Source organism: Aquila chrysaetos, chromosome 1 (genome assembly GCF_900496995.4).
Source record: "Aquila chrysaetos chrysaetos chromosome 1, bAquChr1.4, whole genome shotgun sequence".
In the NCBI taxonomy this organism is placed as follows: Eukaryota; Metazoa; Chordata; class Aves; order Accipitriformes; family Accipitridae; genus Aquila; species Aquila chrysaetos.
This window is the reverse complement of record NC_044004.1, coordinates 66,362,536-66,380,887: the sequence shown is the minus strand read 5'-3', so window position 1 is coordinate 66,380,887 and position 18,352 is coordinate 66,362,536. Positions and strand designations below refer to the sequence as shown.

Sequence of the window (18,352 nt, the reverse complement as noted above, 5' to 3'; positions counted from 1 at the left end):
AGAGTTGCCTTTAAAAAAACCCAAACAACTGGGAAGTCTTTGCTGCTGGTTGGTTTTTTGTTTGTTTGTTTGTTTTTGTAATTTCTAGAGCAATCAAAATGTGATTTCCAACACACACCCCCACTACCAACACCCTGCCCCCAAAGGCCACCATCCCGAAAAAAAAATCAAGAGCCTAGTTCATTTAAAAAAAATAAATTAAAAAAACTCATCACCTGCTCCACTCTGCCATGAAAATGTTTCTAGTTGTCAACAGTCTGTATTTTATTGTTCATATTACTTTTCAGTAAGTTTTTCTCCTCTTTTGCCTGTGTTTTTCCCTTCAGGAATTTTGCCTCTAAAAGTACACTGAGCCAAATAATCATAAGTTACTGCTAAACACTGAAAACCCTACTACAGCTTAAAGAAATTCTGCCTAATGTTCTGTTTTATATCAGTCTTGTGTTTCATTGCTGCACCAGGAGATACACCTGATTCAGGGGCCACTGTTAGTTTTGCATCATACTCCAGTTTTAATGTAAACTTCAACTATATCAACGTGATTTTCAAGGATGTTATTCATCAGCAGGTTAATGGCAGCTAAAGCCACTTAACTGGATTTGCCCTAAGTATCAGAACAAAGGCACAACAGGCTTAATCATAACAGATGCTTTATGTTCCTATATGATGTGGGCTATAGAATAGCAGCTTGCTTCTAGTGGCATATGTATAGCGAGCAAGACTTTTAGAAGAATTCAACTTCCCTTAAGAATAATGTTAAAATACCACATAGTAACTTGAGGGTGTTGACAAGCACAGCACTGGAAGGATAGCTTCAGTAAGAAAGACAACAAGCTCCAGAATCTAGGAAGCCACTATTGTATCCTAACTCTCTACTGGAAAGTTATGGATACTATTTCCTCTAAAGGCCAAATACAAAAAGAAACAGTATTTCTGCGAGTTACAGTACAATTCACTCACGTTATGTATTATGACAACAGCTCTGGTGGGACTGCTAGTTACAAAACTAGTGGGTCATTTTGAATCTAGCATTCATAAAGCACCAAGAATTTAATTTTGCACTCAAAGCACCTTTGTGCAAACACTCCAATAAAGAATTTCAAGCATGTGAAACAGGAAAGGTTTCACCTGCATCTCTTAGTTGCAGGCTTTGAGGTACCAGCATGAAAGTGCCCTTTGGAACAAGTCTGATTTGGAGACCTAAGACTTCCACAACATGGTAAGAGAACTCTGAAAGTGATAGGAACTAGATACTCTTTGCAGTGTGATGGCAGTAGAGAACGTCACATTCTGCTCACAGCTGGTGCAGTTTAGAAACATGCTTTTTGAAACCTGGGAACAATATGTTTGTTTATAGCTCCCAGACATCACAAAAGAAACAGACAACAGATGAGAAAAGAAGCAAGTCAAAAAACTGTAGTTTCACGCTGCTATTGGAGATACCTACTGGAGATAATTTTTTTTTTTTTTTTTTTTACAAGGACTTGAAAGTTTTTAATTGCAGTCTGGATTGGAGGTCCTTCCTCTGACTCCTGCAAGACCTAAGTTGCATCTAAAATATACATTGTATTGGTTTGCCATGTTGAACGTAAGTTATATATGATACCAAAAAACTACCTAGTAAAATGAATGTGCGTATGTGATCTATCACACACCTAAATGCTCTTTCATTGCATTAGTGAAAAAAATGTAATGCAAATTGCCACCTCCAAAAGGGTTTGGCTGATCAAGTGTTGTAGAGGGACTGTATAAAAAATTATACTAGGAACTTTATTCGTTAGCCTCCATGAGTACACAGGTCCCCATGATTATCTGTCTATCTATACACATACACACACCCCCGCATTTGCTAGCCCTTAAGCTCCTGTGAACAGGGGTTGAAGGCAGAAACCTAGGTTTGAAAGGAGATAGCTTTTCTTTTCATACTTTTTAAACAATGTTTAATTTTTTCCTGCTATGTTGTATTTAACTGTAAATAAAAATTATTTAGAAGTGGAAATGCTGTCACAAAAAGCTAGCAAAGCTCGCCGAGAGAATTGATACTTCTTCCCTTTTCATTTATGCACAAATACCGCCTGCCCTTAACCTTGGACATAGGAAATCAGTTTATTATAACCCCTAGAAATAGTTATTCTAGATATCAAACCCAATGACTATTCTTTAGCCCATTTTATTGCAATGCTCAGACTGAGCAACGACAAATGTTTACATAAACCATAGCTAAACATTGCAGCAGCTGACTTGGAAATGCATGCAATGGGCAATCTTCAGGTATATGCAAAAAATATTACACTGAAGGGACTATAAAAGCATAAATGAATCAATGATATCCAGTAAAAATTTATCCTTGAATTGTCATGTGTATCATATGATTTTTAAAACTGCAGTACAATCCGAAAGAATTAAAACTGCAACATAATCTGTAAGAATTTGAGCCAGCAACTATCAAATTTGAGAGCTGTTTGTTTTACTATACCTGGCAGACAAGCCTGACAAAGCCCTTTTCAGGATTTCTGGAGTGCTGTCTGTTGGTGGAGGAACATCAGGAACATCTGAATCGCTTCTAAGATCCAACTCATCAAGTCTTTCTTCCAAATCCACTTCCTATGGAAAAAAAAGAAAAAAAAAAAAAAAAGAAAACAAACACAACATGCAAGATTATTAGTTATCATGTCAGAAAATAGTATTCAGAGTCATAAACATTACTTTAGGAACTGATAATATCTACATTACTTTCTAAAAAGACAACAATGCTGTACTAGTGAAACTGTAGATGTTGTAGGAGACAAATGTATCCCAATAAATGTTTATAAGAAGGCCAGTACTCAGATGTTGTGACATTACCTGTTGTGCTCAGGAAACTTCACATTCTAGGCATTTTTTCAACCCACGTACATAAGCATGAGGATATATGTTTCCAGAAATATTACAGCTGACAGAGAACACATGAGTTTAACAGAAATCCCCAACCCTTTAACACATTCCCTTACCTACATCTCAAACTAACCTTTTATGGAATAAGGATAAGGGTCTTCTGGTGGTTTACTGTCACATTAAGAAAAAAAAAAGGAAATGGAATGCATGAAAAAAACAGCGCCTTTGTACAATGCAAAGAGGTTGCTAGCACAGTCTCATACACACATATGCTAGGACTTGAACCCTCTAGCTCGAAAAGAATGACCCAAAACCAAACTGTGAAGTCACCAAGTGTCCTACGGACACAGTATTACTCAGAATAATTTCTTGTATGACTCCAACACTGCAGTTGTTTCTTCAGTATTCACTAATGACCACTCAGGAAGACATCATCTAGACAGATTGTGTGTCTAACCCAAATGCAAAATAGGCAGTACATATTTTGGTGACAATGTACAAATTGTCACCAACGGTCAGAGTAGACTGTCAAGACTATTTTTCCCTCAGTTAAAGCCAACACTAAGGGTGCTGTTGATTTAGTTCACTCGTTGTAATGTTACAAACACAACTGCAGGGAGTCAGAAGGCTGCGCTCAGCCCTGGTGCAGCAGTAAGGCAGAGAGCTGTCTCTAGTTCAGTGTCTGGCTCTCTTGAGACCTGAACTTCCTCCTGACCTCCCTGACCTGCCTCACCTCCTTACAATCCCAAACAGCTTCCAGCCCGCCCTGCCACCTCAGGTTCATCAGTTCTTAACAGCTCTTGGGACTGTGAAGTAACTGCGCTTGAAAACTTTTTTCACCACTGCTATATTGCTATTTCTCAGCGCCCCTCTCTTTCCAACTTCCTCATTGCAGATCTTGGTTCTTTCTCCTTAATCTATTTCCATGAACATGACTGCTTTTATTTCCTACTTTTCCTTAACAATATTTTCTTCCCTTGTTCTAAGTAGTTTGGGCATTTTGGAAGACGGCAGAGGTATATCCTCCCTCTTGGCTCCTCCAAAAGACACCCCAGAATTAAGGCGGCCTCCAATCCCAGCCATCACAAGGTTACTCTGCTTATAGGCCATAGCCTTTTCCTCTCAACCCGTTGGCCTTTTCCAGGAAGCTACACTTCAGTGTAACCATTGCCTCAGTGACTGACCTTTGTAAACAACACAGGTGGAAAAGAGAAGGCTTTTCAAACCTCGCCTATGCCCAGCAGCTGCGCCGCAGCGGCGGCGGGGAGGGGCTGGGGGTCTGGCCCCGGCCCCGGCCCCGCGGCGGCCGTGAGCTGACCAGGGTGCTGCTGCGGGCGGGCTCTCCCCGCAGCCCCCGCGGCGCTGGGCTCTCCCCTCGGACCCTCCCCAGGCCCCAGCCACCCTCCACGGCGCTCTCTCCAGGGACACTCCTCCGAGGGAAAACACCATCCTCTTAATTTTTAAGTTGTTTTGACCTTTTCAGAACCCGAGACCGTGAGCTGGCACTATAAACATGCACAAGGGAAACAGGGAGTGACAGGAAGAGCAATTCTGGTTTTTTAACGTTAGGCCTGTGTTTTTCTCATTCCTTTTATGTCCCACACACGCACCCAAGATGAAATTCTTGAATGGATTTTACATCATTTACTTCTTTGAAAAACATGATCAATACTTTCCCTATTCCTTGAAACCCCACAGTTGAATAATTATTAGGCAGACATTGTCTACAACTGATACAAATAAGAAAAGCAAATATGCCAACTGTGGTCCAGACTTCGGAAAGTCTGTAGAACACCTGAAAAAGCACATAAACAAATAAAAAATTACTGTGCTTGCAACCCTGTTATTCAGAGATGTTTCTCATAGTGTTGTACCATAGCTCAGGAAATAAACTATAGATGCGATTGGGGGATCCCAAAGCCACGTTCCAACTACTGTGACATGTGCTGGAGTGCAGCAAGCTATCTGTACAGTTCTAGAAGACACTACTCACTGTGCAGATGATAGGCAGTAATGCCAGCCCTAAGACCACGACTTAGTGTCTTTAATATTTATCCCTGCTTGCACATAGCAGAGATGTTCTCTCTTTTAAGCACTCTGAACTAAGAATACCCCCAAACTTTTTTGTTCCATTTTTGGGCTTTTGCTATTGCAGAAGATGTTTCCATACTCAACTGGTGTTTAAATATAAAAAATAAAATAAAATAAAAATTAAAAATTCATAATTAGTTTTATCCCCCTGATATTTAACACACAACTGTCACTTACAGACTTCATTAGAAGCAATGTTTTACATTTGCTATTTCCAACATCTGAATTCACAGGTGCATGGCATTTTTCAGAGTATCTGAACACCTTCAAGAAGGAGTCTGTGTTTATCCAATATGTTTTTCAGTAGCTCATGCTTCATACTGCTGCTACTGGGAGCTTGGCTGGTGCAACCTGCAAGCTGCATAGAACTTGGTGCATTTGGTCATTTTTTAGCTCTACGTTGCTACAACAACCAGTGGGAGACAACCCCCCAAATATCTTCAACTTCCCTTTGTAACATACCTCAAAAATTACTTTGAATACTTTATTTTCCATTTAGTTGCTATAATGGCCACAATATAAGGCGTTTAGTTTACAAAGTCAGAAGCCAAAGAGGAAGCTGTTCACTAAAAGCTACTTAATTGTCTCCTGCATCATGAAGTGCTTAGAGAACCCCATCACTGGGGCACAAGTCTTTCTTGCTAATTGTTTTCTTCATTATTTTACATGATTGATTATAAACATTCCAGTTCATAGCCCTGAATAAAAACAATAATTATGGAAGTAAACACTAAGCTAATCACTATCAAAGTCCTCAAAACAAAACAAAACAAAAAAAATCAAGAGTCTTGCTACTTCAGCTTGACCTTGTAGAAGCAGTTTTGGAGTTCAATATAAAACCAAGCAGCCCTTTCCTCTCCTGTTCTTCAGGTTTGGGATTTGGCCAAGCTGAACACACAGTAACAACAAGGACCTGCAAGGGGTATTAATTGAAATGCCATGGGTTTCATACCATCAGCAGGTATTTACAAGGTTTTCAAAGGTTAATTGAAAACAGCATAAGTTGTACTGTCCTAAGTGACTAAGACACTTTTCAACCCCAACTCCAAATTAAGTGTTTGATCAAGGTGTTTTCATTTTTTTCCAGAGTTCTCAAACTGCAGGTGACAGAGCCTTTTACATGCAGAATGTGTGCCACTCCCGTCTCCTTGATTCACATCCCAAGTGTCTGTAATGGATAGATGTTGCAATGAGGTCACTGCCTTGCTTTTCTTCATTTAAAGGCACATGTTCTTTCAAGAGAACCTATCTGATCAGCTCATAGAATACAAGTCCAACAAGGCTGAGATGATGCAGGCCTAACAAGTACAGGGAAGAAGGCAAACATGACAGTTATTCACACACTACAAACAGCTCAGCGCATAATAAACATGCCTATCTAACACACTACAATGCTCATCAGTTTTCATCATTTCCAAAGTACCGCGAGACAAAGGTTTATTTAGTTGCAGGGGTTTGTTTTGTTTTAATTTTGGTGTTCTTAAAGACAAGACTTTCATCCTTAAGCTAATCTTCTGTACAAGACCACAAATACTTGGCCATACAAAGGAGGAATTCAAACAGTCAAGAGCCTGAGCCTCCTTAACAGTTCAGAACATGTGACTTCTTGCCACAAATTAAGCTTCCATGTGGATTTCTGCTTGCTGGCTACTTTGCAACAGCTACCAGAATACAGCCATGTGTCATGCAGAAAAAGAGACATGTCAACCTTTCATCATCTAAAAGGACATACGCATCTGAATTGTTGTTTTGTACCACACATCCTCCACTACAATTAACACGTGCCGAGTGAACCACGCACACGAATTATTCTAGTTACAAACGCACTTGCAATATTTTGCTTGTACTGCATTTTTTCCAGGACACAATAAGGAACTCCCAAGTAGAGAGCAGCTATGGTTTTTCTTGGAGAACGCAGCATCTACACAAAGAACAACTGAGCAAATAAAGACATTTCCCAACATCTTATGTGAAAAAAGTTAGCAAGCAAATGAACTTAATTATTGTCATTTTACCTGTGTGTTACTTAAGTTTTCTCCTTCAGCTTTGACTTGTCTGCAGTCTGTCCCACAAGGTTTACAATGAAGTCAATAGTTCAGTTAGACCACATTGTAGCATATTTAATTAGATGTACCTTGATACCTTCCCCTGAAGTCAAGATATCAAAGTGTCAGAAGATCCTGAATAATGAAACCTTTTTTTCCGAACTCTTAAAGCCTGACATATGCAAAAACACAAGCGAGAGAACTGCACACACTGAATCAAAGACCAAAACCTACAGAACCTTTACTATCTGCATTAGTACTAATTCACCACTTCCAAGAAAACAAGAGGTTTGGAAATGGTCAACTGTCCTGGTTTTGGCTGGGATGGAGTTAATTGTCTTTCTAGTAGCTGGTATAGTGCTATGTTTTGGGTTCAGTATGAGAAGAATGTTGATAACACACTGATGTTTTCAGTTGTTGCTAAGTAGTGTTTAGACTAAGCCAAGGACTTTTCAGCTTCTCATGCCCAGCCAGCAAGAAGGCTGGAGAGGCACAAGAAGTTGGGAGGGGACACAGCCAGGACACCTGACCCAAACTGGCCAAAGGGATATTCCATACCATGTGACGTCATGCCTAGTATATAAACTGGGGGGAGTTGGCCTGGGGGACAGATCACTCTCGGGAACTAACTGTGCGAGTGGTGAGCAACTGCATTGTGCATCACTTGTTTTGTATGTTCCAATCCTTTATTATTATTGTTATTATTATCATTATTAGTTTCTTCCTTTCTGTTCTATTAAACTGTTCTTATCTCAAACCACGAGTTTTACCTTCTTCCTTCCAATTCTCTCCCCCATCCCACTGGGGGGGTGTGTGTGAGTGAACGGCTGCGTGGTGCTTAGTTGCTGGCTGGGGTTAAACCACAACATTAGTAAAGAATGCAAACAGCTGGAATTTTAAAAGAAGCATGAACACACACAGATCAATCTCTAAAACTTTAACTGACTTAATATGTATAAGTATTTGAATGCCAAACCATTCCTTTTGCTCCCAAGGGCCACAGAGTATTTATGAAGGCACCGTGACAAGACATTCTTAGGAAAAAAGTGTCCAGGGCAAGCAGCAGCAAATAAGAAAGGGACAACCAAAAGAATCACTCCTGCATGCCACAGGACAATGCAAAGAAACAACAAACTTATGAAATTGCAAAGCCCTACAGGGCAAAGGCATGTTCAAGGGAATTTTGCAAAAAGTCATCAGCTCAACAAGCTAGTGAGCAATTGAAGACACCGAGACTTGCAGAGCTTGGGAACTTCAAGAAGGAGCTTCACAAAGGGCGTACCATATTGCTTCATGCAAAACCAGGGAAGTTAACTTTTATTTGAAATTATATGGATGTAGAAATGGCTACCAGTTGTTTCCAGTTAGTGGTAAAAACCCATGCAAATGAGAAAAAACCTAGCTTCACGTAAATTCAGTAGGAAATGAATATCTACGGACATAGTAAGCGTAACATGAGAAGTATCAGATTACATACTGAAAACAGGACTAAAAGTAGAAAAGATAAAACCTTCCATACATATTTAGTGTTTGTGGAGTTCTTCAGCAAACACAGAGCACTTCTCCACTTGGGCAAATGAAGTACTTTAAAGCATGTCACCTTTACATATCTGGAAGTCTGAGTTAATTGGGTCAACAAGAGCAGAAGCAGCACAAAGCAGTTACCATATGAAAAGAGACAACCAAGTTTTCTCCTTCATTACAAGTGAGGAAGAGGGTGATGCTTCTGAGCTGCGTACTAGGAAGCAGCGGAAACCCACTGCATCATGGCCATCCTGAGTAGTTATGAACAAAAGAACAAGTTTTGGGTCCAAATACTCAATTACCACGCCAAATAGGTCATCTCAAAATGGCCAAAGGATAATAAGCGATCCACCTGTTGTAAAGTTCAGAAGAGGTAGAGCAGAAAGACAACCATCTAAGAAGGCGTATAATGTAGCATCTGTGAATCCAGATGACCAGATGCTTCCCATCAAATCACCTACAGCAGACATTACCTGTGTACTCATATTCAAAACAGAGACCCAAACTGTGACCCATTGATAGAAAACTCAGTACAAAATGCTGGTTTATCTTTATAGTTACCAACACTGAAGACAGCTTAATATATATAAGCAATCCTTAACATTACTTGTGAGGCACAACAAGAGTCACCGGTGCTGTGCACATTGCAGATAGGTTGAACAACTCTTAACGGGAACAAGAAGGGTCCCCCAAATAATCCATCAAAAAGTCTTCTGTGTGGTGGAAAAGGCTTTCCATATGTAACAGTTCAAGCAATCATCATAAATGTATGTGTATTGAAATGTATCTCCTGTAAACAATATCCTACCTGCATACACAACAGCAGAGTCCTTCCTGTTCAACATATCTGAAACTGCATGAAACACTGGACTGTTGAGCAGCTAAACTAAAAGCGCAGTAGGCCTATAGGGAAGCACAGCGTTTTCGTCTCTGGAAATCACGCAGGTAAACCAAGAATAATATTAGCAAGTTTTAGGTGCACACTTTTGAGATCCAGCAAGTAGAGGCTTTGAACAGGAAGATTTCTTTGAAGGCAGCTCACTGCGCACCTCAGAAACGAACTTAGCCTACAAAATAAAGCAAACCTGAACAACGCTACAGAAAAACAGCTTTTTGAGCACACTGCTACAGGAAATAATGTTTAAAAGTTAATTCTCATCTACAGAGGAATACTCTCTGCACAGCTATAGTCTAAACATTACCTCATTTGATCACAAGCCCTCAACACAGCACAGTACTGCAAATTTTCAAGTTCATTGGCTTTGAGTTCACGCAACCAAAGCACAGAATAAAAACCGACTATCAAGTTTCACTTTCCAGTTCCTTGCCACAACACCTAAAGCAGACTGCACACTCTGCATCTTCGAATCCATGCAGGTTTAAATAGTCACCGATTTGGGAGCCCTCCACCATGTATTGCAAACTCAATGTAGCAATCAGAAAGCTTTTTTTTTTTTCTTTTTAATTCCAGTTACCAAAATGAGAACATCTCTTTCATTTTATTCAGACAATTAGCAACCATGATGTGCTTAGCTTTTGTAGAGATAAGCCTTAACTCCACAGCAAACAAAAGAACAGCACTGTGGCTGTTTTGCCACTATAATGAACCTGATGCATAGACATAGTATTTCGAAAACCTCCTGCCTTAGCAGAAATGTTATACTGTAAGTCCTTCCCAGGCCAGAGGTGAATGCCTATCACTTAAAAGGCCATAAAACAGAAACAGTTGCTGGGGGAGTGCTGACACAGCCTTTAACCGGAGCAGATCACCATTCCGGGTTTGCTTCTGTGCTGCCACTGGCACAACCGCGCTGAAGCACGCTCTTTGCCTGGCCCAGCTACTTCGGCAAGGGGTGAACCCCAACACACAGCCCGACAGGTCAACGGCGTTCAGCTTTTGCTGCGGGCCCGGAGAGGAAACAGGACGCTCCCATTTCAGCCTCGCCGGAGGGGCGGGGGGTGGTGGCATTGGGGCAGGACACGCGTGGGCCCCTAACGCCGGCGCACCGGGCGCTGAGGCCACTTGGCACGTCGCCCGCTCCCCGCTCCCGCCGCGCAGAACCAACAGCAGTGCTACAGCGCGGGGAGGGGCGGGGGAGGATGTCTTTCCGAGGCAAGGGGCGCAGCGTGGCGCCCCACGCGCGTCGCAGTCGGGGCCCGGCGATCCGAGGGGGTGGGGGGCAGCGCCGCTCCCCGGCTTCCGCTCCTCCCCTCACCGCGCTGAGCGGGAGCGGCGCGCACCCGCGCACCTGCCCCAACGGCCGCCGGCCCCGCGCCCTCACCTTGTCGCTACCCGCCTCCTCCTCCTCCTCCTCCTCCTCCGCTGCCGCTGCCTCCTCCTCCTCCTCCTTCTCCTTCTCGTCGGCGGCCGCCCTCCGCCGTCGCGCCGACATCGCGCCGCGGGAGCCCAACGCCCGCCCGGCGGCGAGCGGGCGCAGGCGGGGCCGGGCCAATCGGGACGGGGAAGGCGCGGAGGCCGCGCCGCGGAGCCCGGCCGCCGCCGCCTCCTCCTCCTCCTCCTTCTCCGAGAAGCCTGGCGCTATACCCCCCCCGGGGAGGGGGGCGCTCTCGCTGCAGACACCGCCGCCACAGCTCGGAGGCGAGACCGGACCCCACCGCCCCGGGAGCGGAGAAGCGCCCGCGTCCCCGCGGCGGCAGCTGGGGCAGAGAAGGCGGGGCGCTGTCGCCCAGGTGCGCCCGCCGCTCCGCCCCCGACACTGGCCCCGCCCCGGCCGGCGCAGGGGCGGGGCGGAGCCGCGCCCGACGGGTGGTAGCGCGGCGCGGGGGAGTGACCGGCCCGGCCCGGCCCGCGGTTCTCCCGGCCCGTTCGGCGCCCGCGGCGGTGCTTCCCGTCGGCCAGGGGCCGGATGGCTGGTGCGGTGGGCACCCGCAACCGAGGCGGACGCCCGGGCCGCCACCCACTCGCGTGCCTCCTCCCGTGCCTCCCTGCAAAGCCCTGCAACACGGGCGTGGACCTCAAGGTTGTTTTCTCCCGGGTGTCGGAATAGCCCCGGCATGCTGCGTGCCTGCAGTCCATCGGTGAAATCCTCAGGGAGACAGGGCAGGCATCTCCACGCAGCCCTGGTACCAGCTCTGTGTGGACACCAGCGGATGCCGGTGCTGCAGCCCACGCGGGCATTGCTGGTTGCCTGTGGAGTGCTTTGCTTTCCTCTGGGATACTTAGGTCCACCCGCTGGATGTCCATTTGAAAAGGCAGGTTCGGTGCATGCCCCATTCCTGCCCCACCATGCCACATGCCCTGCGAAGCATGGTGCCACCGGCTTGTACAGAAAAGTAACACACCTGCCTCAGGGTTCACAGTCATGAAAAATGCTCTGCAAGGGCAGTTGCATGTGCTCTGTGATAGATATTACACTCTCAGCTGTATCTTCCTCTTAAAATAGCCCCTATTTACTAGACAGGGAACCCCAGGAGCTGTGCAGGGAGTGGCTGTGAAAGGCACACAGTGCATGGGCCCTCTTCACCAGAGCTGCACCTGTGTGGGAGACATCAGGGGCAGGCCTGGGTGCGCAGCAAAGTGGGACGTGTCCCTGTGCAATGACAAGCAGACCCTGCTGAACCTGACGAGCTGTCCAGAAATCACCTGTCTGATGAAACTTGCTACAATGCAGTGTCATCCTGGCTCTCTGGTCCAGTTCAGATGACAGCATTGGAGCACTTCTCAACTCTAGCACACTGCTGTCAGGTGATCAGGAGAGCAAACACTACCTTCACTTCCCAAAGCCTGCTGAATTCCTCTGGCTGCCCTGTTACAGTGCCCATCCTGCTCCGCCATGTTTGTATGTGTCCTGGTTTCAGCTGGGATAGAGTTAACTTTCTTCCTAGTAGCTGGTAATAGTGTTATGTTTTGGATTCAGTATGAGAAGAATGTTGATAACACACTGATGCTTTCAGTTGTTGCTAAGTAGTGTTTAGACTAAGCCAAGGTTTTTTCAGCTTCTCATGTCCAGCCAACAAGAAGGCTGGAGAGGCACAAGAAGTTGGGAGGGGACACAGCCAGGACACCTGACCCAAACTGGCCAAAGGGATATTCCATACCATGTGACGTCATGCCTAGTATATAAACTGGGGGGAGTTGGCCTGGGGGGCGGATCACTTCTCGGGAACTAACTGTAAGAGTGGTGAGCAATTGCATTGTGCATCACTTCTTTTGTATATTCCAATTCTTTTATTATTATTATTGTCATATTATTATTGTTATTATTGTCATTATTAGTTTCTTCCTTTCTGTTCTATTAAACTGTCCTTATCTCAACCCACAAGTTTTACTTTTTTTTCTGATTCTGTCCCCCATCCCACTGGGTGGGGAGGAGTGAGTGAGCAGCTGCGTGGTGCTTAGTTGCTGGCTGGGGTTAAACCACGACAGTATGGCTACTGACAGTCTAGCCACGGCAACAGCCAGCTGCCCCAGAGCATTCCCATAAAGACACTCAGTCTAGATGTCACCTCAGTGTCCACATACTGGCTTACTGTGTCTGTAAACACAGGGCCAGCACCTCTTGCAAGGCAGTGTCTAGCTGTGTCTGCTGTCATTTACGTTACCCCCATGGTGACTAGTTTCACTGAGTTTGATTGGCTTTATTTCATTATTTAGTTTTATTATGTAAACAACATTATTATTATATCCCTCTGAAGGTATGCTTGGCATGTTTTTAATGACAACACCAAGGTTCAGGAAGTTAGAGTGAGCTGCTGTGAGTAGGCATGGATTATGGCGTTGATAAACTGACTCGGACCTTGCTGCCAAGAAGCACGGACCCTGCGGTGTTCAGGAAGAACAGCCGTTTCTGTGAAAATGTTTTACCCCTTCACGGCTGACAGTGTCAGGAGGTAGCATGCCTGCAGCATCCCCAAGCACATGCAAAAACCTGGTGTGCTAAGAGAAGGGCTGCTCCAGCAGAAGGCAAACCAGAGAGCCAACACCAGACCAGACAGGCCACAGAGGCACAGTTTCTGCCATTGGGTCTTTTATGGACAAAGGTGACAGCAGCAGCCCACTGCAGATCAGCGATATGGCCATGTGGCCTGGATCCTCCAACACTTTACTCATACTAAGTATAATTTTAAATGTGTTTCTCCAGAAGTTAAATATTATAGGGGAAAATTGAGTCAAAACTCAGCTCTCCTTCCTGAGAATATGCGAGGGTGGGAAACAGCTCCCCAGCAGGGAAGAAGCCTAAACCATACAGGGTGAGCTGGGTGCAGAGTGGATCCCAATGGGTAATGAGGCATCCTTTCCACTCGCTCTTCTTTCAGTATGTTTCTACTATTGAGTTTTCCCTTGCAAGCGTTTCTCCAGCAAAGCTTTCAGAAGAAACCACGGTTTCCCTTACTTCAAGCGCAAGATGTGTGTTTACTCTGTTGGCCCTGCAATGCAAGTAGCTGTCTAGAAGAAAGCATAAAAATTTATTTTCTCTGCACAGAGAAAATAAGAAGTGGTTTGTCTGGTCTCCGCAGCTTTGCCACCCATACTGGCCTCGGTGCATGGAGCAGATATCCAGGCTGTTTTCCCCAGCGCACAGATCCCATACGTGGGTCCGTAGCCTGGGATGGGGTGGACACTGACTGCCCTACAGCCACCACGGAGCAGCCGGGTCTAGCTGAAGAAGTATATGCCTTGTTATAGACCTCCCTGGTAAACCTGGCCTAACAAATACAGGGCTGAGAATGATTAGATGCTACGCTTTTGCCACAGAAAAGGCCCTTCTGTGGTCAAGAAGACAGAGACAATGGTCCAATACCTGCATAAAGGTCATTAAGCATATCTTTATGTCCCATCCAGAAGAGGAGTAAGAGCCTCCATTTCTCCTACATCTTTGCTCCACCCTTAACCTAAACAGTAAAGGGGAAAAGAATTCACCTAGAAAAGCTCTGAGGAAAAAAATATTTGTTTAGCAAATGGTGTGATGGAAGAAAGTAACAATAATGGCAAACGAGGAAAAGGTGAAGTACTTGAAACGTATTAATGAGCAGATGCAAGGCGAGTGCAAGAAGATGAGTCACTGCATTTCGGGAATAAGAGAAAGAGCAAGCAATGAACAACTGGTGATGGTGGGGTGTGGGAATGAGCAATCTTCTAGGCAGGGCCACCAGGAGAGAGAGAATTAAAAACAAGGACCAGGCTCTGGCGGGATCAGGCGGGAACCCAGCCCCAGCTTCGCTCCTTCTCTCTCCCAGCAAGGTGCTCCTGCTGCTGCCACGCACCTTTTCACCTGTGGAGTGCTCAGAAATGTGAGGAGGGTCAGCAAAACAGCTGTATTGCAGCAAAGCGTCTCAAGCCTCTCCAGCCCAGAGAAAAGAGGCAAGGGGCTCCCAGAAGAGCTGCGAGGCAGGGGGCTTAGAGACCAAGCAGCGTGTGGGAGCATGGTTGTCCCACTTCTGGGTCACAGCCCCTTGCAGTCATGGGAGCCCAGTGTGTCTCTTGAGTTGCAGCTGGTTAGACTGGTTGGGTGGGAATTTTCCAAGTCGACACCCTGTTACTCAGGTTCCTTTGGGGCAAGCAACTACACTGGCTGGAATGTAACATCACTTCTCCGAATGTTGTGACCCTGCGTGGTTTCACAATGTGTGGCAGAAACCTCTATGTTCTCCGCGCAAAGAGATATTAGCGTCTCAGCTGCCGGCTTTTCTGATATGCAAATATTATCACCTCTCTTGTATGGAAGTTCAGTATCTTGACGTGTGAGGCCTTGGAGATTTTTGTTGCTCTGTCTTGCCTTTGCCTTCTCCTTGTATTCCCACATGAATTTAGTGGCTCAAAGCTGCCAGCAAACAACCCAAACCTCAGCGACCTGGCGCAACATTTTCTGCAGCGTGGGAAAGCCCCTAACAAGCACATCCCTGCACTTCCCCCAGGGGCCCAAAGTTAAGAAGCATCAGCTGCCACAGCCACACTCCCCTCTGCCTCACACTCCAGTTATCCACAGCAGGCAGATCTGCCTTGCCTGCTTAGCCGGGAGCTGCTTCTCTGCTGTGTGCCTCGACCTACGTACGGAAGGGGGAGTTCTCCGCAGGCAGATGCAAAACTAAAGCCCTGACATTAAAACAGTTATATAAGCCCTGCGTTAAAGCACTTACATAAGCTTCATACAGCATCCTGTCAGAAGAGCAGCTGGCTAGGGGCTGCTGTTGTCTCCACTGACCAACAGAAAGTCGCTTGTGCAGGAGAGAAGCGGAGCGGGGCTGCTTCATTGCTGCTGCTGCACGAGCAAATGGAAGGAACCGGTCCCCTCTCTGCTTGGAGTCTGAGGAACAGAAGGTACTTGGCTCAAAACGCATGCTGGAAAGAACAGCGCATTTGCAGATGTAACACTGAGAAGCCCTATTGCTGTCAGTCTCAGAAACAGAAGTTCTTTGCAGATTTGGGTTTTTTGAAATGGATTTCTACTAACGCACAGAACAGGAGAGACAAATGGAAAATGTCGATACCTACTGGTCAGCATAGACGGCAATGTCAAATGATGTAAACAATGGCTCGGTATCCCCTCAGATAATATTAATTATGAATTATATTGTAATGTGCTGCATTTAATCAATTTATAATCTTTCCCCACCCCTAGATCATTATAAATAGGATAACCCCAAGCCAGAAAGAAGCAGAGAGAACAGTGATACAACAGCCTCAGATCACGCTGAGTGTTTGTTCTCCAAAGCACAAGGCAAGCTATTAATAGCCTGTGCTCCCCTGACAAAACTGAGAGCTGCAAAACACTGCCTGGCGCTGCCTTGAGATGGTGCGTGGGAGCAGGACGCTGGAGCCCAGGTGCTCGGGATATGCTCAAAGCTGAAATTCCAGGTCAGAAGCTCGTTATTACACAACATGTGCACTCTGAGATGAATCCTCCTCCAGCTCTAAGCACTAGACTCAGTTGCTGAAAAAAAGGAAAGCCGCACCAGAGTACAGGAGTGTATAAGTCAACCAAGAGGCTGCTTTTCTCCCTCTAAATAAGTACAGCATGAGCTCTAATACTGTCTTGCTGCGTTTAACATGGGTCAAAAGCCAACAATGCTTTGCCAAGGTATCCTGAATAGAGCATATATATCCATATTTTAGTAATTTAAATCCACTGACAGCACGGAATTGTTCTTTTGTGTTTAGTTAATATGTCATGTAACCTGTTTACATTTGCTAGTCTGGCATAAAAACTTCATAGGCCATGGTATTTGTGGTTGAGAATTATGTGCTTATTACTTGCACATTTGAACTTTATAAAAAGTAGGCCACTTGTATGCCAGAAAAAACAAAACAACAAAACAAACTGACCTCATTATTTCCAAATTAAGCACCAAAGTCTGAGGAACATAATCTAGTGACCACTGTGAAAGGTCTGGCTGCAGAAACCTTTGCCCCAGGCAGTTGTCACCTTCTGTTTGGTCCAAGTGGCTGAGTGTTGCACAGCTACTGAGTTATTCTTGATCCTTTCTTCCTACCATAATCCCAGGGATGCTCTTGCTTTTTCTCAAAAAAGGGTTCATATGCAGTGGGTGTTTGGCAAGCTGCTGCTGTTTTCATGTAAGATGTGAAATTAATTCTTGAACTTACTTGTTGCGGCTGTCTGAACATGCCATGAATCTGCAACACACCCTTCCTGTGTGATTTCACATGCACTGTATGTTATATTATCCATGCAGATCTTTAGTTTTATTACAAACCTCTGTTTGTAATACCATACTTTATTGGCTTGCAACTCTTCACTGCTGGCAGGGGTACCTTTTGCAAGGAGTGTGTGGGCATGGAAAAAGGTGGGGACAAGCCTGATGAGGAAACAGATTGGCTGATGCCAGGGGTAGAGACTATACCTTTGCAACTCCAGCTGGATAAGGCTGAAGGGGTAATTGTTTAAAGGGGCTTAAGGCACCACTCTGTCAAAAGTGACTGCCAGAGAGAAAAGATGAGCTGGCTCCATTCTAGACAAGTCCCATGAAATGTAGCACTGACGGAATCAGCTGTTCCTCACTGAATTCACTCTAAAGTCTTTGGAGAAATCAGCTTACTCCCTGGGTGTTTTGGGCAGGACTAAAGAGCAAACCACTCTCCATGAAGTTTTATAAGATGCTTTTAAAAAGGCCTCACTAGATACACAATAGTTCCTTTGGCTGACCCCACAGCTGGGGCTAATGCACAGCAGCTCACCAGCACCTTCAGAGTGGTACCAGCCTGGTAGAGACTCAGGGGATGCTGGGACACCTGGTCCCTCACAGGACAAGGTCAGGAACCCTAACCCACAGCCTGCAGTGGCCAGGGCAGGAGGGAGGAAGAGGAGACCTATTGCCTCCTACACAGCCCCCACCACTCTGTTTGGCAAAACCTCCTTGACAGGAGAAACTTGGTCAAGCAAAGTCATTGTGCCCAGTGCACTGCCCAGCGGTTTTACTGGAGGTGGAGACCATTTATGTTAACATAGGTATGGTTGGCACCAGCTTTAACATCGCAAGTGCCTGCATCTAACAGCCAGCTGTCTTCATCTGCAAGAGATAATCCCTTCTGCATGATCTCAAGTGGACTGTGCCTGTGCCCAAACTTTATTTTCCCTCTTCAGTCTCAGGTCATTCTGATTCTTGCTGTGTAACTAAGACGACCACAAAGCTCTCTGATGTCTGGGCTCTCAGGGAAGGGGCCTATGATCAATCCCCATTTTGTCCTGTTGCAGCAGACACGTGCTCCCCCACATGCTGGATACGAGGCTGAGCCTCAGTCCCATCAGTGGGTATTATTTTACCATCTTACACCAAGGCAAAAGCTGTTCTGCAGTTTCAGCAACATCTTCTCCCATTCTCAGGTCGGAGTAATGCTTCCA

The 18,352-nt window shown here is 45.3% G+C and overlaps 1 protein-coding gene across 3 annotated transcripts in view; it reads right to left on the bottom strand.

The window, feature by feature from the left end:
• CDS1 (CDP-diacylglycerol synthase 1) overlaps positions 1-18,352 on the bottom strand; it is a 67,181-nt gene that overhangs the window by 26,330 nt on the left and 22,499 nt on the right. The window contains exons 1-2 of one of the 3 annotated variants that reach the window (XM_030021535.2): positions 15,633-15,665; positions 2,477-2,604 (exon numbers count right to left, since the gene is read on the bottom strand). In XM_030021535.2, coding sequence (XP_029877395.1) covers positions 2,477-2,604; positions 15,633-15,650 — 146 coding nt within the window. In that variant the 5' untranslated portion in view covers positions 15,651-15,665. Of the gene's footprint in view, positions 1-2,476; positions 2,605-10,816; positions 11,212-15,632; positions 15,666-18,352 lie in introns of those variants that run through there. The other 2 variants (XM_030021516.2, XM_030021525.2) reach the window with 2 other exon arrangements.